General features: G+C 41.9%; 1 protein-coding gene and 1 long non-coding RNA gene across 2 annotated transcripts in view; one reads left to right on the forward strand and one right to left on the reverse strand.

Annotated features, from left to right (window-relative positions):
• Positions 1-27246, reverse strand: part of LOC141913934 (uncharacterized) — an 81300-nt gene that overhangs the window by 16124 nt on the left and 37930 nt on the right. The gene's annotated exons all lie outside the window — the stretch shown is intronic.
• LOC141914142 (uncharacterized) overlaps positions 5021-27246 on the forward strand; it is a 37012-nt gene continuing 14786 nt past the window's right edge. Inside the window, exon 1 of the mRNA XM_074805408.1 lies at positions 5021-5267. Within this exon, the coding sequence (XP_074661509.1) occupies positions 5177-5267 (91 nt within the window). The 5' untranslated portion in view covers positions 5021-5176. The remainder of the gene's footprint in view (positions 5268-27246) is intronic.

The following is a 27246-nucleotide window of genomic DNA, read 5'->3' on the forward strand; positions in this document are numbered from 1 at the left end:
ACTAGCAAAAAACGTTTTCTGAAAAACGTTTTCTGTTTCGGCGAAACAATGTTTCGCCGTGTGCGTTGGGCTTTAGGTACCACTTGGTTTCCATAGACAAGTGGCTGTCCAATATCAATAGTAGATAAAAACCCAGAATAAAACGAAAAGCTTAAACGAAACGTTAAGCTCTGGTAGCTTAACGTTTCAACTCAATTCTATGAGCCATTGTCAAAAACTGAAAATATGTTTTTGAAAATGGCTCATAGAATTGAGTTGAAACGTTAAGCTACCAGATAGTTTTTCTTTTTATTCTGGGTTTTTATCTACTACTTTAGGTACCACGTTCGCTACTGAACACGTCACTCGTATCAAAAGCGACTTTTAACGCGTCTAGATAAATACGACCGACGATTATTAAGCGAGGCGGCAATTTCAGACACCGGTACCCGCCGTTTTCCGAGACAGCGAAACGACAGCAACGGCAGCGGCAACGGCAAGCGTTCGCGCGTATGCGTCGTAAAGAAACCGCGCGCGCGCGCGCGCGTGTGTGGTGCGCTCCCGCACGCGATAAGGCCGCACGACGCTTCCTCGCGATCAGTTGCTAGTCGCATACCGTAACCGACTTATCACCATCAACCACGACAACGACGACAACGACGGTCGAAAGTGTAGCACCTTCAACAGAGATTCTTGTTCCCGCATCGGACAGTAACAGCAACGCGTCGTGTTCGTCGAGTAAAGGTAAGCTTTTGAATATTAGTTGTACTTATGGACGTATAGAAAGTTTTTTCCGTAATGTAGATTGAAGTAGGAATTTCTATACATTTTTTGCTCGATATTGCGTAAGATTCGAACCCGCCATAGGTTTTCAAAAGGTTGAAAGCGAAATCTTGTTATCGAGAATACGGACGAAAAAATCGAAACCCTCTCTCTCAAGAGTTATCAAGCGAAATCTATTTATCGAGAATTATAAGGATGAAAAAGCTCTATCTCTCTCTAGATTGTCAGTTGTTGAAGAGGCGAGAGGGAGCCCAAAACGTCGCGGTTTCTTTTGATTTCTGGTTTTAAATTCTTGAAAAATTATTAATTTCCTTGTCTGTAAATTCGTATGTACCGAGTTCGAATCTATCATAAAAAAAATGAAAATCCATCACAAAGACGACTGTCCATAAAAGTGTATTCTAAAAATTCTGTTACATTAGTGTTGGCCTACCACGAAGCGAGTTAGTGAGTTTAAGGTATTTCATGACGCTATTCCGCGCAGTGAAGAGTGCCCATAAAAGTGCCTGCTACTTAATGTGTTACATTATTGGGCCTACACGGAGAGACTTAGTTAGTTTGTTTGAGTTATTTCTGTTTTAGAAACATCGTTCCTCCCTACCTCTTAAGTCCGTTGGCAAATTTAAGTTTTTAGGCAAATTTCTTCGGCGAATCGCTCGCAGTGTGTGTATTTCGCCTGCGTTTGAATACGGGAGATCGAGGTTGACACGTTTAGGCGAATCTGGCGCGATGACCGATTCGCCCGCATTAAACGATTAAAATTCGTTGATAATTCAAATGTAGCATGTTTCGGTTCGCTCTAATCGAAGCGGCGACTGCAAAATTTGCATCTCCCTTGGCAAACTATATGCGACAAAATTCGACGGAGAAAGCTTCGGCCAGGTTTTGCAACGCATCTGTTTCATATTTGTCGAATTCCATCGACCTAAACAATGAGTTATATGTCTTCTCAGAGTTGTTTGGAGTCATTTCCAAATTGAATTGTCCGAGTTAAATTTCAAGCCTAATATTTCATTTCGATTGAGGCCAGTATCAGCGTTCGCAAAATCAAAAAAAAAAAAACGAAAAAAAATATATCCAATCAATTAGAAGTTTATGGAGTCGTTTTTAATCTCAAATTTTAGCGGCTTACGCATCTGCCGATGTGGCCTTTGATTGTGGCTTCAATCTTGTTAGTTCTTCTCACACGCTGCTCCTTTTTCGAGATAAGGCTTTTCTTAATTTTAGTTTTTTTTTCTCTACCCCACGAATACGCTTAAACGATGAAGAAGCCTTCAGTAGCATTACAAAAAACCACGATCAATCGCCGTATAACCCTGGCTTCGTCGGATTAATAGTAAAAACGACGAAGCGATGTCCCATATTCGGGCCATTATCTTCCCCGCCTTTGATACTAATCCGTCTAAGAAAAAATAGTTTTTTTCGTCCAAAATTCTAAATCTCCCCGAGGTCATACCGCGCGGAAGCTTCACCCCGTTTTGACAAGATATCCATCTCGAATGCGGGCTAAATAATAAATTTTTTCCCGCAGAAATGTCGTCGAAATATTTAAAAAAAAGTAATCTACTCGAATCTACTCGTCGCAGAATTAACATTTCTTTTCGAAAATCCTTTTTTCGTAGGAATTACGTCGAAAATTAAAAAAAAATACATATTGAACCTGCGCCGGATGAGAATTCGAAGAAAATGGCAAAAAAAACGTCAATTTCGAATCTACGTAAACTAACAGGTTTTTTTCGTTAAAATCTGGTCGAAAATGCGCAGAATCTTTCTTGAAATATTGATAAGCAGAACGTGAACATTCAAAAGCGAAATATGAAAAAACCAGAATACCTAACAATCGATTTTTGCGTGCTATATCCCCCACCCCCCATTCCGAGTAAAATGTCTAATGACACAAAAACCGGAGACATCATTTTCACTGAAACATTCCAATTCGTCGTTTTTTCTCGGCTGTTCGCGGGACGGTCGAAACCCATCGAAATTCGCACGAAAGCTTTCAACACCGCGCATTTCGTTTTCCTTGTTGTTTCGCATTACGCGCGAATTCGATTGAAATTTCGCAGTTCGCGTCGCGGCCTTCGACGACGAATTACGCGCTAACAATTTCGAAGGATAATTATTCGCCAGTAGAAAAGAAGGCCGGCGTCTTCTGCGTACAATTACGTTGGCGGGGAAAGCGTGTAAATGGCGAATACTTTGGAGGGTGGGATTGGTTCTTCTGAACTGTATCGCGATACAGCAGTGGAACCTCGTTACAACGAATTTCACGGGACCAGAAAATACGGTCGTTATAACCGATAGTTCACCGTTATACCCGGTATTTAATTCATCAAATTGTCTCGATTATTTTTTTAAATCCGACGAACCGTTTTATCGAGTCTGTATTAACGAGGTTCCACTGTAGTGATCTGTAAATGAATTATTCATAGTTATGACCGCTGTCCTCGTCACGATCCGGAGAAGCTACAGTGAAATTGTCGAACTGAAAAAAAAAATTATATTCCCATGCCTGTCCTCTTTCTAATACGAGTTAATATCTTCCGATGAGCTTTTTTTTAATCACACGATATGCCCTATTTCGGATTTCGAGGGTGCGACCATCCACGAAACAGGGCCTAAATCCGTTAACGATATCTATTGCCCATCGTAGCGTTATACCAACTAGAAAACGCGATGATTTTACAAAACTTATACCCGATATTCGAGACGGCGGAATAAGAGTAAGGAAATAAATACAAAAAAAACTATCCGGTTCTATTTCTGATAGTTAAGGTTCGACGGCCCTGAAGAAAATTTCCGCGATTAATTATCTTAACGAATTAATAAGTCTCTCCGGATTGAGCGCGAGTCTTTATCGAATTGGCTATAATTGGGCTTTAAAGTCAAAACCATCCAATTCATAAGCTCAAGGATATATGTCGCTAGTACTTAGCTAATTTACTGTGGGATCTTATGTCATGCAATTATCAGGATGGCCACTTTTATCTGACTTGCTTTTCCCATTTCCCTCCAATTTTTAGGATTACAAAATTCCCCGACTTTTTAAAGAAGTGATATTTCCCAGACGTTTTCCGAATTTCAAGGGGTCAGTTGCATAATCACGGCTCAGACTTAAGACCAGTCTAAGACCAACTTCGTTCTGTAGCCAATCTATCAACGTAAGACCAGTCTTAACTTTCTTTGTTCTAAACCCGATCTAACAACCTAAAACCAGTCTTAAAGACAACTTTATGACTTAGGTAATTACTGTGCAATCAGCCCCAGGTGGTAATTGGCCACCCTTGTGATCGTCGTTCTATGTGTTTAACGCTTATCCAAATTCATTTTCAAGGTCTTTCCCTACGACGGCCGAGAACGGATTCCGAAAAAAAAATCGACACGTTCCACGGGAGTACCCGACAAGCGAAGAGCCCAGACGGTCGGAGGGGATTTTCATCGCGGCGCAATCACGCGGAAAATTAACTCATAACGCGCGCCGTCGGTTAACACCGGTACCTCTAAGCGGCCAAATTAAAAACATTTTTAAAAGCAACAAAAAAAAAAGATCGAAGAAACATCAGCGCTCCGATTGTTAACTTTGACATTTTACGTAAAGTAAGAGCTTTCGGCGGTGACCGTAATCGTAGGTAGGCGGCAGCGACGGCGTTCGGCGAAATTCGAATTTCAAATTTCGAAATAACGGTTTTATCGGCATCGATCGATATCGAATCGTCTGCCAGGTTAAACACGACGGCGCGTCATCTGTATATTCCAAGGGCATCTCGTAGCTCCTGGGGAATAAATCAGAGAGAAAATAACAGGAAAAAAAACGAATTTATCGTCGCTTTACAAGCCGACTATCAACGGTTTTCCTACTCTAGAAAAAAACCGACGCCGTATCGAGTTAAGCGCGCATCGTAAAACGAAAACTGCTTGCATCTCTCCGCCGCGAAACGACGACGCCGAAACGCGAAACTCTTCACTAACGACGACTGAAAGAACAGAGAGAACAGAACTATCCCTGACGGAAGGATTCAACCGTTTTTTGTCTTTCTGGGCGTTTCAGGTTACAATCGAGTTCTCCTCGACGAAGCGCGGCAACAATAGCCAAGAATACTATAGCCGAAGCTACGAAAGCGTGGGCTATATTTACATAATCGAAAAGTTACTTTACGTAAAATTCCCGTTGATAAAAAGTCTGCCTTTAAATCGCAGTAAGTCGCACTAGAAAATATCTCAATATACCAGATAACTTTATCGTCGATAGAAACCGAAATATCAAGTTTTCGGCGACAAAAATTTCTTCGTCGTTAGAAGTAAAATTGTTTTGAAACGGGATTTTAAACCAGCGCGCGCTATATCGGCTAGATCGCGACCAAAGTAACTCTATACACACACTTGAGGAACCTTCGTCTTCGATTCGAGTTTAAAGATGAAGGCTATGAATTTCGTATGGACGACGTGTTTGGTGTTGCTGTCTCTGACGCTGTTCTGCCAGGCGGCGGGTTTCACGCTGTCCAGGGGTAGGTGTACATATTTCCAATACGGATTATAATAAGCTATATGTTGTTTCTTCCTCTGTGTATATATGAATTCACATAATGTTGTTGTTCGAAGAAGTTAGGACCGTTTCAGTTACATGCGGCAACAAACATGTGGATTTCCAAACTATATCGTGGCATGGTTTTAAACCCATCATTAGAAATTATCATTAGACAACCTTTCAGTAACTGACCCCTGTACCGTGGTATTTAAACACTGGTTTACATTAAACAACCTTTCAGTAACTGACCCCTGTACCGTGGTATTTAAACACTGGTTTACATTAAACAACCTTTCAGTAACTGACCCCTGTACCGTGGTATTTAAACACTGGTTTACAATAAAACAATCTTCCAGTAACTGACCCCTGTACCGTAGTATTTAAACACTGGTTTACAATAAAACAATCTTCCAGTAACTGACCCCTGTACCGTAGTATTTAAACACTGGTTTACAATAAAACAATCTTCCAGTAACTGACCCCTGTACCGCGGTATTTAAACACTGGTTTACATTAAACAACCTATCAGTAACAGACCACTGTACTGCGGTATTCAAATACTGGCTTAGTACAGTACACAACCTTTCAGTAACTGACCCCTGTACCGCGGTATTTAAACACTGGTTTACATTTAACAACCTTTCAATAACTGACCCCTGTACTGCGGTATTATGACACTGGTTTACATTAGACAACCTTTCAGTAACTGACCATGATACGAAAAAATCTATTCACTTTTCGCTAAAAACCAGTAGCCGAAGTCCCGTCCGATGATTTAACCGGGTGAATTGAAGCGCTTACGTGGCAACAATGGAAATCAGCTCAGCTCAGTCTACGGCCAATAGGTCATTCATTCGATTGACGATAACACCTGATGAGACAATGCAGGGTGTGACCGCGCAAACGCGTGGATTTCTTATGACTTCGACTATAGAATTTCGTTGAACGCAATAATCGTAATTCGATTCACTGTAATTGAGTTCGCGTGTCACTGTTTTTACAGTTAACGATTGTTCTAACATTGTATACGTAATATCATACAATGTATGATTACTCTAGATACTTTTCTTAAAGTTCGTAAGTCGAAAGTTCAAGTGAACGTAAAGGCTGGCTTATGGCGACAAGCAACGCGACGCCTACCGACGCAACCGGGTTTATCGCCGATTAGCGGCAACTAGCGGTCTACGAGAGGCCGCCAGTTGCTGCTCTATCGGTCCGACATAAGCCGGCTCGCGACGGCAACCGACGGCTACCGACTCGTCGCAAGCCGTATCCGGCGAGTTGCCCATGCTTGATACTTGTGTCGCGATTTTTATTATAAAAGATCGCATCGGCTTAAAATCAAAGGCACTTAATAGACGTATCATTCAGTCCGTAAGCACGGTTTCGAACTCGATGGCATCGAAACTCCGCGCAGCGGGGCTAATTAGGCAGGGTTTGCCGTGAACGGATGCCTAGTTCGTCTCGCGATGTCATCGGTTCGAATTCCAGCCCTCGGCTAATGTCTAATTCGAGACTAATAAGAGATGAATTTGTGTAGCTTTCTAGGGGCTCTGTCATGTGAGGAGTTAAATTGCCGTCAGTGGCAATTTCACGGACTTTAGGCGAAATAGTTATCGGGCCAATAGACTAGGAGAAATGTCCCGAAATCTTGACCAAACTCTCCGCACGTTTTAAAACGATCACAAGAGAAAGATGCCACGCACACCATCAGAAAGACAGACCTGTCCGAAAGTTTTTCGTGAGCTTTAAAAGCATTATATTTCAAAGTTTCGACCAGGCATACCCGGGAATACTGAGTTCTTCTATAGTATTCCGAAGACGACCCACGAAGGTATCAATGAAACGTCGAAAAAAACTATATCTCGAGGAAAATCGTTTTTCTTTGTCTTTATTTGTTGGCTTGGATTTCCGAAGTCGACTGGCATTTGAAACTTGAAAAAAAAACTATTTCTCGAGGAAAAAGTTTTTCTTGGTCTGTATTTGTTGGCTTGGATTTCCGAAGACGACTAGCATTAGAAACTTGAAAAAAAACTATATCTCGAGGAAAACGTTTTTCTTTGTCTGTATTTGTTGGCTTCGATTTCCAAAGACGACTAGCAGGATATAGTTAAAACTTGAAAAAAACTATACCTCAGAGATACCGTTTTTTGAGATTGAAATTGAAATCTATTTTCATCAAAATGTTGCATTATTGGACGACATTACGAATAAAAGTCAAAGAATAGAAATGTAACAGGACAATGGGGTTATACGAATAATATGGCTTTTTCTTTCCCGATATGTCGGGTCTATCGTATTGCACCCGGAAAAAATGTCCCGATACCGGGGATAGATGACGAATTTGAGCGCGCGGTTTGATGACACGGTGTATCGCCGGGGCTTCGACGGGATAATCCCTTCTTTCCCGGCGCTGTCTCCCGCGTCCACCTTCGATGAAGCGATTCGTGATTACAGAATTTTTGTCGCGCGCCCGCGCTCGTCTCAAAATCTGTTTTCATTTCGAACGTCACCGTCGTCATCGGCTTCGACGAAAAATGCCGGCGTCGTCGAGGCGGATGTTCGCTCCGGGAAAAACTGTGACATATATCTCGACAATAATAATCAAGCGCTCTTCCGACCGGGGAAGTGTTTGCCGATTAGACTTTATGATTAGTAACTACACGACGACGACCTATCTCGCTGTCGTTGATTTCAACGATTCAGTAGAATTACGATTAGTTTCTAATGACGACCTGCGCATTCTTAAAAAAACTTTAAATGATTCAGTGAAATTATTATGATTTACTAATGGCGACCTTATCATTCTCGAAAACTTTAATGATTCAGTAAAATTATGATTAGTTACTAATGACGACCTTCACATTCTCAATGACTTCAAAAATTCAGTAAAATTATGATTAGTTACTGATGACGACGTTCTCATTCTCAATAACTTCAACGATTCAGTAAAATTATGATTAGTTACTAATTACGACCTTCTCATTCTCAATAACTTCGACGATTCATTAAAATTATGATCAGTTACTGATGACGATCTTCTCATTCTCGACGACTTCAACGATTCAAGAAAATTATGACTGGTTACTAATCATCGATGACTTCAAAAAATTCAGTCAAATTTTCATTTCGTCATATCCTGGATGTTCATAAAGAACCGCGAGAGAACAAAAAAACCCACAGAGTTCCACAGAGAATCATATCATTCAAGGGGACCTACACAATCCAAGAAACCCGTGGTTCTTAATCGAATAATTCCGGAAAAAAAGAAGAAACCCAGGAATTTTCAAAGAACCCAATATTCCGATGTTCCAAACGTGATCTCGAAGGACCAAGAACCAGGAGGGTCTTCACAGAGCCATCCGACAACCCTTTATTCAAAGAATGGTGGAAACTGGCCGCCCTGTGTTTAGTTAAGTACGGTTGATATCGAAAACGATGTACGGAAGACATATACACCCGTTTATACAGACGCGCAGCGTGGTATCAGTTACTAGTGACAACCTGTCTTTCGTTTCGATGAGTCGATTGAATATTAGCTATCATCATCAACACTGCATCATCATCGTCATAACGGCTCTCAATCAAACGGCTTTTTTATCGCGCGGTTAGGTTAATCGCCGTTAAATCGCTTACAAATTGAAATGGATCGCGCTACAGTGCGCTGAAACCAGCGCGCTGACGACCGACTGAGCGAGCGCAGGGTTAAGAGTGCTTCGACGCGGCATCTCTACCCGAATAGTCGGCCGGTCGATGATATGAGAGTGTCTGGCAGTCGTCCGGTGAATACGGCGAGACTTTGACGGATACACCAAATATTCTTGAGTATGCCACCAATAACCTGCATCTGTTCTACTCGCTGCTCTCCCGCATACAGCTGTGAGGAGAGGGGGTTCACCGAGAACCTATTGCGTCTGTTCTACTCACCGCTCTCCCGCTACAGCTGTGAGGAGAGGGGGTTCACCGAGAACCTATTGTATCTGTTCTACTCGCTGCTCTCCCGCTACAGCTGTGAGGAGAGGGGGTTCACCGAGAACCTATTGCGTCTGTTCTTCTCGCCGCTCTCCCGCTACAGCTGTGAGGAGAGGGGGTTCACCGAGAACCTATTGCGTCTGTTCTACTCGCCGCTCTCCCGCTATAGCTGCCTGGAGACGGGTTTCACCCTCCAATGAACTGATGTAAATCTCAGTGTAGAGTTAACGAATAAAACCCAGTTACTTCTGTAAAAACAGTTTTATTGCCTTACAGTTTCGAGGTTCAAACTAAACCTCATCATCAGAGGAACAAAAAATACAACCATTTTTGTTTATTTTTTTCTTACCCGATGATAAACTGTTTTCACAGAAGGTTATTCGTTTACGGGTATCACCCCTTTGCGACTATTCTATAGTTAGTCGATATATCTCTACGCGCGGGGCTTGAACAGTGTCCCAGCAGCGATGCTCCCAGCGGGCAACACGAAATTGTTGACGGCGCTTCCTTCGCAACTCGACAATCAACTTCATTTTGTCCCGTTTTTGTTCCGCATCGGGAATAATTCAATACGTAAGCGCGTGGCGTTTTGCCCCGCTTCGGGGCGTAACGACGAGTATAAATCTATTATAGATTATTACAATTATAGCAATATTACAATTAATATTCGGACCTCCGGGGACAACATCAAAAGCGGAGAGGAATCGCTAGAATTCAGTATTCATAAAATTAGATCGTTCGAATCGACGGATCAAACGTGCAGTTGCTTTGTTGCTGCGAGTGAAATTGTATATATTTTAATTCCAATCTCATTTTTATGAATTTTGAGACGAAGGCTGACTTGCTAACGTGCAAACTGGCTGACTGCTTCAACCAGAATGAACCCTGGATTGATGCGAAGATTACGTGAAAGACGGACTGACGGACTGACTGACTTGCTGGCTAGCTAGCTGACTGACTGAATGACTTACTGACTGACTGAATGACTGACAGAATGACTGACCGACTGAATGACTATGGACTGACTGGATGGCTTCCTGCATGCCTGACTGACTGACTGACTGACTGACTGACTGACTGACTGACTGACTGACTGACTGACTGACTGACTGACCGACTGATTGACTATGGACTGATCGACTGTCTGGCTAACTGGCTAACTGACAGAATGACTGCCTGACTGACTGGCTAACTGGCTAACTGACAGAATGACTGCCCGACTGACTGATATTACAGCCTGACTGATCATGACCATGACCTACGCGTCGACGATTGACGAGTTCGATCTGTCGGAAACTGCCCATAATGGAAGACCATAAACAAATAACGCAAACGAGCAAGGGACGCTAAAAAAGATCGGTAAGGCGATATAGCTCTGGCCGGTGAGACGTGAACCTAAGTCCACGGAGCGTAGAACGCTTGATCGGTTAACGGTCGGTATCGATCAGGCTTAAGTAGCGACGAAGAGCCGTGGGCGGCGTGCGCGGCGACGACCCGGCGGTGTCCGGTGTCGCGCGGACACGAAGTAATCGGAGCCGTGCGCGTGTCAGCTCGCTTGACCGTTGTCCGACCGATATCTTTTGCTCGAGTCGTCTTTACGACGGTCGGCGATATTTTTTTCCCTCCGGCGGATGATACCAACAGGTGCGCCGACGAGGAATCCGATCCCTCACCGGCAGAAACGCGCTGACCCAGCCGCTCGTTACCCAGGTCGCGTCGGTAAGGTAGCCGTATCGGGTAACGCCTGTACGTAGACGATACGGTGGCCGGGTCAGTGACCTGAAGACGCAAGTGCCAGACGTGTTATCAGCTTGATGGCGATGTAATAACCGGTTTATATCAATTCGCGATTGTATCTGATTTTCTTTTTTTTTTGCCCGATCATGAATTAGGTGAATGACTATAGTCTATCCTACCTGCTACTTTTTATCTTAAAATATGGATTGACCAATAATATGGTCGACTTTTATTTGATTTTATTCCTTTTTTAAGATAAGTGTCCCTTACAAACTCATCCAACCTGCCGGCAGCGAAACAGGGGTTTTGGTTTTGAAATCGAAAATCTGGTTAACGTTTCACGCGATGAACTACATCTTAGTTTTGATCATAAACGAATAACTGAATTCGGTTAAAACTTCTCGGATTTCAACACCTTTAGTTGATTCGATGTACTGGAAAAAAAAACAAACTAAAAAGATAGCTAAATGTATCAAAATCGTGGGCGATACTTTTTCATTCCGACAAAAAAACGGTTGCGGAGCATAAAAACGCGATCGCTGCCTAGCGGCTATATTGAATTCGTGAATTTCTTTTTATTCCACCGCGAACTTAGTCACGCTACGGGTTTATACGCAATCCATAGTGTTTCAAAAAGGCGCAACAAATTCCGACGTTGTCGAAAAACATACACGATATTTTAGTGACTCAGTTCGCTCCATAGCGGCCCGGGGATATTTATCAAAAATCAAAGCAGTCAGGCACGCATTACGCATTGAACAATGGAATTATCGATTTCCGAAACCGACGACTAAATGCGCGTTTGAAGCGAATATCAGAAACGCCTAAAAACGAAGCGATCGGGTTAACCGACACACAATCGAAAGTTTGAAGTGTTTGATAGCGCTCTCCCTACTCTCCGCCTCTCTCTACCCTTACCTGCCTCAATCCTATGTCTCTTCCTCTCTCTATCTCCTCTCTATCTCATCACGCCCCTCTCTCTACCTACATCCCCTTACCTGTATTATCCCTGCACCTCTCTCCCCTCTCTCTCTCTCTTCTCTCTCGATCTCATCTCTACACTACTCGCCCTTATCTCCAATTCGCCGACAATCGCGCCCCCATTCTTCATACCCCTCAATAGCTCTCAACCCTCAAGTCTCTCTCGCCTATTCTTGCCCAATGCCACTTTTTTTAACTTATCTTCGCCTCTTCTCAACATCGCCCCGTTCTTCTCTACTCTTCCTCATCTCTACTTGCGCCCATGCCACTCCACTCTCCCTCAGCCGCTTTCTACCTATCTATGTTTTTGATTCTCTGACACATGCATTTCCTAACGTCTGCCTCCTCGCGTTTATCTTAAAATTGGGATTGACCCTTTATCTTTTTAATTTATTTACATATTTCCAATCGTAATACAGCAACGTACAGTTCTCATTGAGCAGAAGAAAAAAAAAGATCCAATGCGCAAATCTGATGAAAAAGTACATGTTTAACAAATGAATATAAACGTATGATATGAAGTAGTCTGCACTCTTAGTGGATACAGAGGATTCTATTAGTGATTCACTGATTTCACTGTTCGAAATTTGTAGTTTTTTATTCTTAATTTTTCACTATATGATTCGTAGTTTTTTGTTTTGATTCGTTTTGATATGGCGTCCCTTACACAAACCCGCCACACCTGTCGCGAACGATACAGGGGGTTTGATTTCGAAATCGGAAATCGGAGTACAGATATAAAACTTACTTAGTACCCTCTGTCTCCCTCTTAATACGGATATAGTTCGTACCCTCTCTCTCCCCCTCTTCATAATATGTCTCGATCCCCATATTCCTAAAACTCGTCCTAAATTTCGACTTCACTTCTCTTTGCCCTCTTCCCGCACTCTCACACTAGCTCTCACCTCTCGACCGGCTCAAAATATCTAAACACCGCTCGTTAATTTCCACAAGCGACACTTCCCCTGCTGCGGGCGCGCGTCGAAAAGGACGCGTTCGAAAACGTATACCGAAGTATCGAAGTATTTCGTTTTGACAATCGCGGCAATAACGATTATATTCAAATAGCCGATATCGACGAGGCGATTTCGCTAAATCGTCGGCTACGGCTTCGTCAACTCTCGGCGCGCGTATTCGGAGCTTCGGGCGACTCAAGACACGCACAAAGCTCAAAGCCGAACGACGAACCGCGCGCGCGCGAGACGCCGAGAGACGACTTCGCGCGCGGCTTATTATAGAAACGTCAAAGCGAACAAACAATTGAAAAATTCGATTGAACGTAATATATCATAAAACGGTAGAGATGATCGATGATATCGAAAATAGCATACGAAATTTGCGTCGTTTTGAGGACGAAATGTTTCGGGTTTTCAAGGCGGGGCGTGGTTTTCGAAGCCGAGCGCCGCGGGGGGGCTTTGCGAAAAAAGTTACGCGAACTGTATAGAATATCGAGTGAGCAAATCAGAACCGGTATTTGAAAAACACTTAAAATGTCTAAATCGATTCGGTTAGCTTTGGATACATTTCTGAAGTAGTTTGTTAACTTTGTTTTCTTTTTTTTCCAAATTCGGGGATGATTTTAGATTAATCGTTAAACGTGTACCCGAATGCCGAAGTCAAACGCACCGAGAAGATGACTTTGAACAAAAGGAATTCGAACTTTTTTGACGCCGTAAAAACCGTTACAACAATTTTTATATGCATTGATACCAAGCATGCGTTTTAAAGGGTTCTGTGTGAGTCGTCATCAAAATCGGCGTTTCAAAATAACAATTACAGTTGTAAAAATTGGCGGTTATTTCGTTATATGAATTCAGATTTCATAACTCGTATTTACTTCTCGAGAAAAATTCTAATAATATTGTTTTCGATAGGATGTGCACTACGTCATCAATACGGCGGGAATATGCTTAAATCCAAAATTAATTTTCAATTGAACCGATCCTTTGGATAAAGTAATTTATATCGTATTATATTGTCCATGACGTCAAGCAATATATGCGTTATTTTTGAAGGCGTTGGTAAAATTGCAAGTTAGTTTTCATGTAAGGCCATCTTCCGCAATTCTTACCAGTTCATTTTCAGTTTTGAAGATTTGAATCAGAGTGTTCTAAAGTCTAACTTACGACTGTGTTACTGGATCCAGAATGGCGATCAAAAGCCAAAAGCGTCGTGGTTTTATTTTAGATTTAAAAACTTTATCGCACATGATATTTTAATGTGGGACTTTTGCCAATAAATTTTTTACTTTTCACGCTAAAACAGCGATCAGGGGCCTAGTTTCACAAAAAAATTTAAACTCAAATTTATGGTTTAATTGCCATTGGTTACTTCGCGTGTTTTCAATGAGGACAACAATTCAAACTTAACCGTTTTAGGCTTAAACTTTTTCGTGAAACTGGGCCCAGTCGGGGAAGGAGAGAGCCCGGAAAGGTTCGAGAAAAAGTAGCGAGGACAGCGGCTTCGAAGCGCTCTGCTTCATAGCGACCATCGCGTATCTAAACCGATAATTGGACTATTCAGATACCAGCCAATTCAGCATTATAGAAATGCTGATATTTATTTCAGTAAATACTAATCAGGTATAACACGACCTTACGATACAATTTGACTATTTAGAACCCTAGCCGATTGTGCGTATTTGATCATTATAGAATGCTAACTAAAATACGACCTATTGGGCAAACCCGTTTGACAGTTCGGTATATATAAACTTAACAAAATTCAGTACAATAGCTAATCATATTCGCAGCTTCGACAGGGGATCGAGGCTATGTACTAGTGTAATCATCGCAACTTGATCGCTGGGATAGGCTGCTAAAAGTTGATTATTTAAGTTCGGAAAAAAAGGATTACGACACCCGAATAATTACAGAGTTGCGCAAGAGCCGCGATAACCCGCGGTCGAATCGATGAACACAGAGACTAAAAGTACTTTGAAGGTTGAATAACTTCGTTGAAAGTAAGGCTTTTTTTCTCTGGCTACTATTGTACAATAGCTTCATCAGCTCAACTGAATCATTTTTCTGATGAGGCTATCATACATTGGCAGCGAAAGCTCTGCAAAAGAATTAGCCAACCTTCGAAGTATTTTCTCCTTCGCTTTTTAGAGAATTAGGAAAAGTTTGTCGAACTTCGTCTAGTCGCTAGGAAATAAGCTATCGCCCCGCCCTGCAAAAACTAAAAAAGACCGGATTTCAAAACTCGCTGTTGGCGATAGATAGAAAAAAAACCGAACGCGACGACCACTCCTAACGTGTCGAATAAGGCACTTGGATGTAAGTTAGCAGACACACGCACGCGGTTGACAAGCGGATTAAAACGTGAAGTGCGGTTCATTACTGCCCGATTGTAGTTCATCAGTCGATTGCCACAGTCGGATTTATGCTTCTGGCTGTCGGAATGTCGGTCAAATCTGATTCCTACATTCCCTTCGAGGCGGAGAGTAATGCTCATTTTTGTGTATGCCCTCGCCACTTTTCTAATCTGTGGGTGTAATTTCTAATTCTTGAATATAGCTGGGAAGCCGCAATCACACTGGTGTTCGACAAAATACAAAAAAGCGTTCCTAAGTTGCGTGTATATTTACTCTTGACTGGGGGCTCTTGTTCATTTCCGCAGAGCTGGAACTTTCGAATTACAAGTCTGGAACTTCCGACTCCCTCGACGAAGTATCAAGGATACTAGCAGTCAATAGCCCCACTGTTGGTGAAATAAGGGGGTTCACCGAGAACCTATTGTATCGGTTCTAACCGCTGCCCTTTCGCTACAGCTGTGAGGAGAGGGGCTTCACCGAGAACCTATTGCGTCTGTTCTATTCGCTGCTCTCCCGCTACAGCTGTGATAAGAGGGGGTTCACCGAGAACCTATTGCGTCTGTTCTACTCGCTGCTCTCCCGCTACAGCTGTGAGGAGAGGGGGTTTACCGAGAACCTATTTTTCGCATGCATCTGCATAACGCATAACCCAGTGATATTTTCAGTTAGTAGTGATATAAAGTATCTGTTATTCATCTTCGATCGGTTGATTTTTTTCGTTCACACCTATACCGCTTACGGAAAACAACACCTGCTGGAGGCAGGCGCCGGTGAAGATCAGGCGTTTGTGATTATTTTCCGTAGTATCACAATCGCTATTATGAACATTTACATTTTTTTTACAAAACCGATATCGTTATCGATTCACGCAGGAGTGCGCGGTTTAATTGTTCGTTTTGGGGAAGAAGCCAACGGTTTTTTTACCCGTAGCGATTTGCCGTCGGAAAAAAAACGAATTAAGGTTTCGTATTATGTGTTTACGTTCAAGCCTATTTCATTTGAAATGCAATAGAAATCGAAATCCTCGATTGCCGCAGGGTGGCTGAGTCCTCGTCGAAACGTGTGGGGGAAATGTGTTGAAACTTTGCTGGGCCGACTTACTGCTAGCGCCCCTGGTGGATCCTCGCTTGCCACAGAGCGTTGCTAAGTGCTTATCGAAACATCGCTTATATAGAACAATGCCAAGTTCGGCGGCCGACTAACCGCTTTAGCGCATAGTAGATCCTCACTTGCCACAGAGCGCTCGAGGTGCTTATCTAAATGCAGAACAATACAAAGTTCACGGGGGCTGACGGATTGTTAGCGCACATGGTAGACCCCCACTTGCCACAGTAGCGTTGCTAAGCCCTTACTAAAGTTACGGACAATTAGTTGCTGTTGTCATAATCATTTATAAATTAAGTCGAACTTTGGCTGGTCGACTGTCGACTAGCGACACCTGGTGGATTCTCGCTTACCTAGAATCCTACATTGCCGCAGCAGCGTTAGTCGGGTAGCTGTTACGCCCGAATATACTACGCCCTATATTACACGCTGGCCAACTGGTTAACGCGCTTCCTTTCTGCGTCGGAGACCCGGGTTCGATCCCTGGTGAGAGCACGCAATTTCACTGCCATGTTCGTTATACCGATGGTGAGCTTAAAAAATGAAAATTTGACAATTTCGCGTCATTTCAATATCTCGTTCTTTATCGTGACATACCGACTGTTCCTTTACCACACGACATTATCAATTATTTCAACACAACAGAAATAACGAGTTGAAATTTCTTAAAATCACGAAATTTCGAGGCAGGTTTTCGCGTACCAATAGCCAACGCGAAAGTCCATAGAAATCGTGACAACGAACAGATCTCGAAGCCGCTACTGCTACTGCATGCTTCCCCGATCGGCGCGACGGACTAAGCCGCCCGGATATCGGCTGAACTAATTACCGCCTGGGTTCGACAGCATCCGTTGTTACGATTAGCCCCGCGGTGGTGAGGTGTTTTATTTTTCACGCGCGCGCGCGAGCTAGAAAAGGCTGAACCGGTGGCTACTGTCAAGTGCAGTTATATTTATGATTATTGGCGCGGCGGTGGCCGGCGGGTAAAATTCGTTATCATCGCCGCGCGGTTTACTATGGCTTAACTACGATGATATATAAACCATTGATGAAACACTTTTTTTCGGCGTTGTAGCCCAACACGAGAAATACGAAGTTCGTAAAGTTTCCTTCGAAAATGAGGGACAAATGACGAATTTAGAAAAGTTTCCTGTAAGCTATTAATGTTTTGATTCGATGTTTCGACCATAACTTCACATTCTTATCAATACATTGATAATAAGGCTACTTATATGCATGGATGCGATGTGCACTACGTCATCAATATTGCAGCTTCAAATTAACGATAATTTTGTTGATTAATGAATTTTGACTCGATGTGCACTACGTCATCAAAACTGCCGTTTCAAAACAACAATCGCAATTATGATTTTGGCATTCGTTTCGCGATTAGATATATTTCACAACCCTTATTTCAAATCGAATAAACTATCGTATATCTTCGGTTGTAAATTTTGAGCCGATGATCTGCATTTCGTCATCAATATCGGAGCTTCAGTGGAGTAAATCACGTGTACGCGCGAATGGGCCGCGAACATGTGCGAACGATGAGCGTGATGAGACACGATATCCATTTTGACACAACGAAATACTAATTAGCCGAGATGTTAATTGACGAGGCAGTGTGAAGCGATGGCGTCGATTAGTTGATTACCTTTCGCACGGTGTTTGTTCGGTTAGTTAATTATTTAGTAATTTTTTAGCTAGCTATCGAATAGGCGTCTTAATGAGAAAAAAATCCATTCCTTTTTACATGTGTTTCAAATGAAATAGTTAAGAGGGTTTAGGCGCATTCTTACAGCGCTAAAATATATACCGCACCAAAACAAAAATATAACGATATTCACCCCAATACTACTATATCTACTCAAAGCCCTGACCCCTGTTTCGTTCTCGGCAGGTGTGGTGGGTCTGTAACGAACACTCAATCGAAATATTCAAACGAAATTTACCAACCAAATTAATAACAGGGTCAATCCCTACAATCCCTATTTTAAGATCCGAAACAAATTTAAACCCTAATCCAAGACCACGCCACCTGCACTGCGCGTTTCGTTTGCTTTACTTTGCTTCATCATTTTACTCACCACCTGTACGGAATCGTCCCGGGGGGCACGCGTAAAATGAGTAAATATCTGAGGCCAGTTGCTCAAATGTTAGTTTAGTTTTACCAGTGATCGTTGGCATAGTGACGATTAAAAAAGTTCGTCGTAACTATACATTGTTTATCCGCCGGATATCTTTTTAGCGACTGGCGCCTCGTCAGCGGATTTAAAAGAAAAGAAATTAATTTCAGGCGTTTTGCTGATGAGATATACAACTCGTCAGAAACAAACTCGATATAGCGATGCGAATATTTTTGTTTTCTAATTATTTCGAAGAGAATCGTCGTCGTTCGAAAATCGAAATCTGTTTTCATGAATTATGAATTCATTACGAAACATGAAATACAAACGTCCAGGGGCCGGTTGCATAGCCATGCCTCAGACTTAAGACCGCTGTAAGACCATTTAAGTTCTATGGCCAATCTTACAACCTGAGACCAGTCTTAAGATTTAAGACCACTTTTGGACCAGGGGGTCAGTTGCTCAGTGGTTGGTTCAAGATAACCGATGGGTAATTATGAGTCACTATGCAATTTCAAATGTTACTATGTCAACTATGTATCCACTGGTGGACTCGGACAAACTTTTGAGCAACCACAGCCCCAGGCGCCATTTTAACAAATCAAAGTACTTTCCATTCGATTTCTAACCAATAATATCTGATGAAAATTAACCTAATTCCTTTTTTTTTATTCAAAAATCTAATATTCATGTTTTTTGCTCAAGCCCTACGGAACACACTGTACCTCTGGCATTTCAACAATGGATTTCAATTTTTTACATATACGGCATTTTATCCCTGACATTTCGTGATTACCGCATAACATCCGTGTTAAAACTACATCGCGCGCGCATTCCCCGTAACTAGCGTTCATCGTTAACAAAAATATTTTGCGATAACACATAATTTCGAAGCCGGACATACAATTTTTTTACGCTCCATTCATTCACGCTAGATACGACCGTGTATTTTTCGTTTAATTTCGTGATTGCGTAGCAAAACAACGCTATCGCCGCACAATGCGCGTTCCGGCGACCCGCACGGAGCCCCGGACGACGCCGCGTCGGTTTAGAATATTTGCTTAAAATATCATATCGGGCGCCGAAATAAAAGCGCGCGAACAAAAGCTCCATTCGAGCGCGCGAACGCGTCGCACACCCACGGATGTTTTCATAGTCTATATAGCGACTTATCATCGTTTTTTCGGTAACTCGATATTACAATTAATTCGATCAATATGACGCATACGGCGGTGAGCTCGAATTTCGACTGCGAGCCGGCTTTTAGGACTCCGTAAAAACCGTTACAAAAATGTTTATAAACGTTGATAGTTAATATCCGTGATTCGGAAGGGGCTCCGCGCGAGTCGACGCGCACTACGTCATCGATATCGGCGTTCCGAAATAGAAATCGCAATCGAGAATTTAAGTGTTTAATTCGTCTCACAATTCGTACATTCGATTAATTTTTATAACCGCTTTTTTAAGAAATAGTCTAGTCAAACGTAATAGCACACGAGTTGGCAGTCGTTGCGCTTTTTACCTACATTGCACCTACTTTATGAAATTTGGGGGATTTGTACCCCGAAATATTCTCGAAGCTCGGACACTTTCACCTTTTAAATCGCGTCTAAACAACTTTTATTAAAACGTAAAAAATTGTACGCTGTCTTCTTTTTGTCTAATTGTCTACTTCATCTGAAACAGTTTCTGAAATATTTGTCCAATAAAGTGAAATGATTATGTTACTAGACAGTGGTATAAGCAAAATAAATTATCCATCATTTATGAATGAAATAAACGAACTCAAACGCGAAGAACTGATAATAAGATGAAAATCATCCATTATATACTGATTTAAAAGTTTCATAATCGAGAATATTCGTAGAGTAGCCGTGTTAAGCTGGTTTAAAATAAGAAACGAGACGAGTAGTACTATAAGGGTTAACCATTTATTTGACGCACGAGCTTTCGCTTCTAATGTATAGAAGCTTCATCAGGTGAATGAGTGCAGCCAATAGAAAAACAACAGTATATTTAGGTAGACTGACGTTTATTAGAGAGAACTGAGTGACAAGAGAAATTACAAATAAATGATGAGTCACATGATAAGTAATAACTAAGTGAGTGCGTAGATAATTAATTAATTAAGGAGCAACAAACTAAAACAAATCACAGAGAAATAAATCAAAATGAAACTATATCGAAGTAAAATAAACGGATGAGAGCATTGGATAACAAGAAATGGAAGTCCGAGATAAGTCCAGATACAACGAATAACAAACGAAATTACGTTCCGTAGTGGGACATGAATCCTAGATCGCGATTAGAGCCAAGATAGTATCACCGCGTTGAATAGGTTTTTGTTCCATGATCTCGCGCGAATGCTCGTTAGAAGCGTTCATTTTACGTAACGCGGTCACTTTTAGGTCACTGATGGTGCGGTTCGGAAGATTGAAATGTTCGCCGAATCGAGAATGTATGAATCGATCAGAAATTAATTGAAAAATATCTTATATCAATTTCGATTGATTGATCTAATCAATTTTTAAATATGTAAATAGTTGGTTTTTATATCATTGCTATTATCTTTTTATTATCATCAAATTATTATCATTCATTATAATTAAAACGTAATTCTCCCCCGGGTAGAGATGACTTGTACGTGGTTTTATACTCGTGTCGACTAAAAAGTATTCATATTCTAGACTTTTCTCAATTCCTCGGATTAGCGTGAACTTAAGATGAACTTAATGCGTTCGTTTGAATATTACAAATGTTTTCGTAATGAGGCATCCTAATTTTCCGATATTGATTTTCGTGCGAACCGTTCGTTAGAAGACTAACGAACTTTCTACACGGCGGGCGTTGTCCGCGTTCATCGCAACGATTATAAAAACGGTTGCTATTTGAAGTTAAATCAGTCGTAATACGTGATAGATAACATCTAGTTCGTAGACGCTTTGTGGCGAAGATTCTGGATCTACTTGAAGCGCGAAATATCGCAACAAGTGCGCGGTACGATCTTCATCGGCGGTAGAAACTTCGGCCGCACCCGACGAAGCTACCGTTCGCTCATTCATATGCACAGCGTTGATATCCGTTAACATTCGAATCTTAATTGGCGTTTTTTATACCCCGAAACCTTTGAACGCCGCGTAGGTCGCGTTATTAGCGGGATCTGCGTTTCTTTTCTTTTTAAATCCCAATTAAATAAACGGAGGGAGGAGACCGCACGAAAGAACCTCCACCGAAGAATCTCTTTTAATAACAATGATATAATATTAATTTACATTCTTACGAAGCTCCTACGAATTGCTGTTAATCACGACGTTTAAAATATGAAAAATATATATATATATATACATGCACATGGCGTATGTATTTTTAAAGCTTAATACCTCGCGCTAGATTAATCACCGAGCGCCTGTCATATTCATAAACCGTTAATTTGTACTTGTCGCGCGCTTTCGAGGAGATAAGTTCCAGTGAGGAAAGGAGGCGGGGAATGGCAGAGGGATGGGGGAAGAGGGTTGTGCGGAATGGGTAAGGGGATGGGAGGGGATTAGCAGATGGAGAGGGAGAGGGGGAGCAAGTGAGAGAGGGAGAGGGATTAATAGAGGGAGAGGGAGAGTGAGAGGGAAAGATGGTAGAGCGAGAGGGAGAGAGAGGGAGTGAGAAAGAGGAACAGCAATAGGGAGAGAAAGAGGGAGAAGAGGGAGAGCAAGAAGGAGGGAGAGAGTCGGGGAGAGTAAGAAAGAGGAAGAGCAAGAGGGAAAGAGGAGCGAGAGGTTTTAACTTTCAATCAATATTACCACGACGATCATGCATCGGTAAAAATATAGCTTTTGGGTCGTGTGTGACCAGCGCGTGAACCTGTGCGCATAGACACGAAATGCGATAGGAGAAAATCCACCTTTCATCTTCGCAAGGCGATCTTTAGAATCAGATTCCAAAAACGCGCTTTGATATCGAATCGGCGCGAACGCCCGATTTTATTAATTTTTTTTTTTTTTTTTAGAAAAAAATGCGTAACGTAAGTCAACGATTACGTCGTTTAGTCGAACGTCAACGTGGCGTTGTAACGTGTACGATGAAACGACATCCGATCCGAACGACGGCTCGAATTTCGCGCATTTCGCGAGAAAAAGACTAATCGTTTCTGTCGGCATTCGATATTCATATTTTCAATCGGAATGAACCTTCGACCGATTGAATCGACGCGTTTTTTTTCCCTAAATCACGACACGTGTATAGATTAGATAGATAGAAAGATAGATTAATTGCTAACAAAATTTGCAAATTTGCGAAGAGCAAAAGCCAGTTACAAGATACTTAGTTATACAAAATACAGACAATGAAAATTGACGGTACATACAATTGGTGGATGCGCTACGAGTGCTTTATCTGGCCTTTATAACACTGCACTTAGGTAACAAAGTATCTTAAACATTTATTATATATAAAATGAGGTTTTTGTTTTTAATTTTACTCAAGTTGTACAAAATAACTCTTTAAAAATGTATGCGATGTAGGATTGTTTATAAAATATCGCTTGGCATACTTCCTGCGCTGGTCATTGAAAAAAAAGGACAAATAGATATAAAGCGAAATTCATCACATAAAAGAACGGGCCCGGTTACCGCGAAGCGTCTCGACCTTCGTCGAGGCGCGGAACGGATCCGGTTGTGGATTAAGACGGCGGTAAAGCGATGGCAAAGCGTCTCGGGTTTATCAATCAGCTTTTGAGATGAGAACGTTCGATTCGAATACGCGTTTACAGCTAAGAATCGGAAAATAATCCGACTCGTCGCCAGATGGCGCTACTAACAACTAGGGTCCCGTTTATGTTTTTAGAAAGCTTTTATTTTCGAAAATAAACATGATTATTTTTCCCCTCCATGATATGCGATCGAAGTGGTAGGAGTGTAAAAAACCTATCTCTAAACAAGATGCCATCGATTAAGCTAAGCGTAAATGTAAAAAATGTATGATATAATATATTAGTATCGGCCATTATCAACTATCTGCAGTCTGGGCAGTCTTAATCGCTACTATAATTGTTTATCATTAAAAAAGTATTTCTGCAAGATATTCATCGGCAGACTTTTAAGGAGTGATGTCTACACTTGACAATTATCTTCAGAACTTCGCCGGAGCCATTTCCAATCGAAAATGAACTACAAACGCCAGCCATTAGACATTTTATCAGCGCGCTTGCAAAAAAAGCATATCGTCTAACACTTCGCTGAGACATTATTATTTGAAAATGAACTAAGAACATTATATTATGTTAAATATTCTAGCAGCTTACTTTTAAAAACCGATCGCCAACGATTTACATATTGTGACCACCTCAGACAACGAACTACAAACACCGGACATTCTGTCAACACATTTTCGATAAATGATCGCCCACACTTTACGTCTTTACGTGCGTTCAGTACTTCGCCTTTTTATTCGGAAATGAACTACAAACACGCGGTATTGAGAATTAATCAACGCACTGAAAAACTGTTCACTTCGACTTGAGAACGGAACGAGATTGATGATAATTACAACGCATGAATCGATAAATTATTTCGGTAGATTTTCGGCTACCGCGTTCGTGATTGATGCTAGCGAATCTGATGTAACCTATACGCTTTCCACAATCGCGAGTGGAACCCTCCACTGTAATCTCAGCTGCGGCGGCGTTTTATATCGCGCGATCTATAATCGCTATCACACATCAAACGGACCGGAGTATCGATAGAAGACGGCTCGGAATAAAACGATAAGTCGACATTTCAATCAACACTGACGCGAAACGAAGAAAAACGACTTCTGAAAATTATAACGAGCCCCGAGGCGGAGAGCGAGCGCCGGAGAATCGAGCGGGTAAAAATTAAAACTAATTACTTAAACCAATAAAAAATACAACGTTTACGATATAACGAGATCTGCTTCGATTAAACATCGTTCGTAAATCGTGTCGGTAAAAAAAGAAAACAAATGAAAGTTTTAGCAAAAAGTAATGGGTAACTTCTGACTCTATATATAACTTAAGTAATTCTGTATAATTATGATTAGTTACTAATGACGACCTTCTCATTCTCAAATAACTTCAACGATTTAGAGAAAACTATGATTAATTACTTAATGACTACCTTCTCATTCTTAATAACTTGAACGATTCAGTAAAATTATGATTAGTTACTGATGACGACCTTCTCGTTCTCGATGACTTCAACGATTCAGTAAAATTATGACTAGTTACTAATGACGACCCTCCCATTCTTAATAACTTGAACGATTCAGTAAAATTATGATTAGTTACTAATGACTACCTTCTCGTTCTCGATAACTTCAACGATTCAGTAAAATTATGATTAGTTACTAATGACGACCTTCTCGTTCTCGATAACTTCAACGATTCAGTAAAATTATGATTAGTTACTAATGACGACCTTCTCGTTCTCGATAACTTCAACGATTCAGTAAAATTATGACTAGTTACTAATGACGACCGTCTCGTTCTCGATAACTTCAACGATTAGGAAAATTATGACTAGTTACTAATGACGACCTTCTTATTTACTACGTATCCACAATATATTTCTAGATCAAACGGGATTTCCTAATGGCTACTGATATATTTCAAAATCACAATCGTTGCAATAGGGACTTGTTGGTCGCCGATAAGTAATCGATACCTGGTTCCAGAGTGTTTACATTAAACTGTTTATATTTTGACTGGTTCGATAATCGACTCGAAGGAAAGAAACTCTAATCGATCGCGGGGTGTTTAATTTCTTCAGTGTCAATTATAGAAAACAACCAGACACAGAAATACTACAAATCGAATCGTTTTTAGAACTTAAACCGTTATAGCCGCGAGTTACAGCGTCGTCGAAGTCGCGGCCGTCGCGGCGTAGATAAATATTAGCAGTTCGGCGTTTCGTTTTGTCGAGCGAATATCGCCGAACGTGTTCGGTTACGAAGCGCCGGTTCGTTTTTCTTAGCGCGACTCGTGCGGTCGGTAATTGTGTGGAGTCGGCGGATAATTAACCGATCGATATCGACTCTTAGGTTTAGTTATTTAGGCGGTTACGCGCGCGCGCAGGTGTTCGGTTGTAGCTGATCTTTAATTTCGGGTTTGGTTACGGGATTTGACTTTTGTTCCAGTTTCACAATATTGTGCGGTTGATTGACTCTCCTGGCTCGATTTTTGCAGCGCCCGAGAGATTCTCAAAATTGAATTCAAAAACCACCCCGACAGGTCACAAGGAATACCTGATTTTCATCACTAGAAGATTTTTAGGTCTAGATATTCTTTGTCGTGTTTTCTTGGTTTCTTGTCGATGTGGTGGGATTCCTATTCCGGGGGATGAACTCTACAATTATATAAATCAAGCTTGACTGCAGGCCAAGTTCCACAGCTATGTGGGTTCATTTTGACTTTGAATCCAGTTCCAGAGCTACGTGGGTTTAATTTGGCTCTAGTTTGACTCTAGTTCTTCCACAGTCATGTGGGATTTATTTGACTTTTCGACTCCAGATTTAGTTCCACGGTTGCGTGGGTTCAATTGGACTCTTGGCCCAGTTCCACGGGTTTGTGGGCACAGTTTTGTGGATCTAATTTGTCAATGGATCCAGTTACCCAGTTGAGTGCGTTTAATCTGACTGGATCCAGTTCCAACTGTTGTATGCATCCAGGTCCAAAGTTGCACGGGCTTAATTTGACACTGAATCCAGTCCCACAGTGGTACGCCTTTAATTTGTCCCTAGATCAAGTACAGCTCCGGCGTAAAGGTTTATAAGCACGGGACAGCTTTATTTCCAACCGGTTAACCGGCATGATTATAGGCGCTACGAAAATAAGCGTGAAATATTGTCCTCCTCGATGACATAACGCGCGATACCTGTCACCGGCTTGACTATACATACGGCCCCGGTGCGGCCATTCACACTACACCGCCGCGGCGTTTGACGGTAATCAAACCCACGCTGAATACATCATCATCACGGCGTTATACCCGTCATCGGCGGTGCGGAGAAGCCATCGAACGATCGGTCCATCTCGGTCGTTCGGTCGGTCGGTCAGTTTTGCGTCGACGCGGACGAAGCTAATTCCGATGTCATTTTCAGTTACGTCGGTCATTATACAACTAACGACCGTGACTGACGTGTGTAAGGAACGCGCTTGTCAGCAGTGCGGTCATTAGGGTATTTTTGTACCGCAATAATCGTGCTAACGGCTCGAGTCCTTTAAGAACTATTCGTGTTATCGCTATAGTCGTGTTTTGCGTTCTAAAAGAGGTTCCTTTTCTTTCGAATTTTTAACTTGAAATAGATATCGTTAGACGTGTTGTTTCATAAGATAGTTCATGGTAATGGATTCATGTTTATTTACGTAGAGTGTCCATTGCTAAAGATCTTAAAAGGACCGAATTGAGGATTCCCGAGGAAGACCTTCACCCGACTGAATCGAGGATTTCTCCGGGAGATACCTTCACCCGACAGAATTGAGGATTTCTCGGGGAAGACCTTCACCCGACAGAATTGAGGATGTCCCGGAGAAGACCATCACCCGACCGAATTTAGGATTTCCGGAGATATACCTTTACCCTCCAGGTATGGGGATTCCCGTGGTAGACCTTAAGATCTTCGCCTGACAGAATTAAGGATTCCTGCGCCGAAGATCTTCACCCGAACGAAAGTTCACCCAACATGTGCCGTTATACGTGCGCATGTAAGTAGTC

Source organism: Tubulanus polymorphus, chromosome 12 (genome assembly GCF_964204645.1).
Source record: "Tubulanus polymorphus chromosome 12, tnTubPoly1.2, whole genome shotgun sequence".
In the NCBI taxonomy this organism is placed as follows: Eukaryota; Metazoa; Nemertea; class Palaeonemertea; order Tubulaniformes; family Tubulanidae; genus Tubulanus; species Tubulanus polymorphus.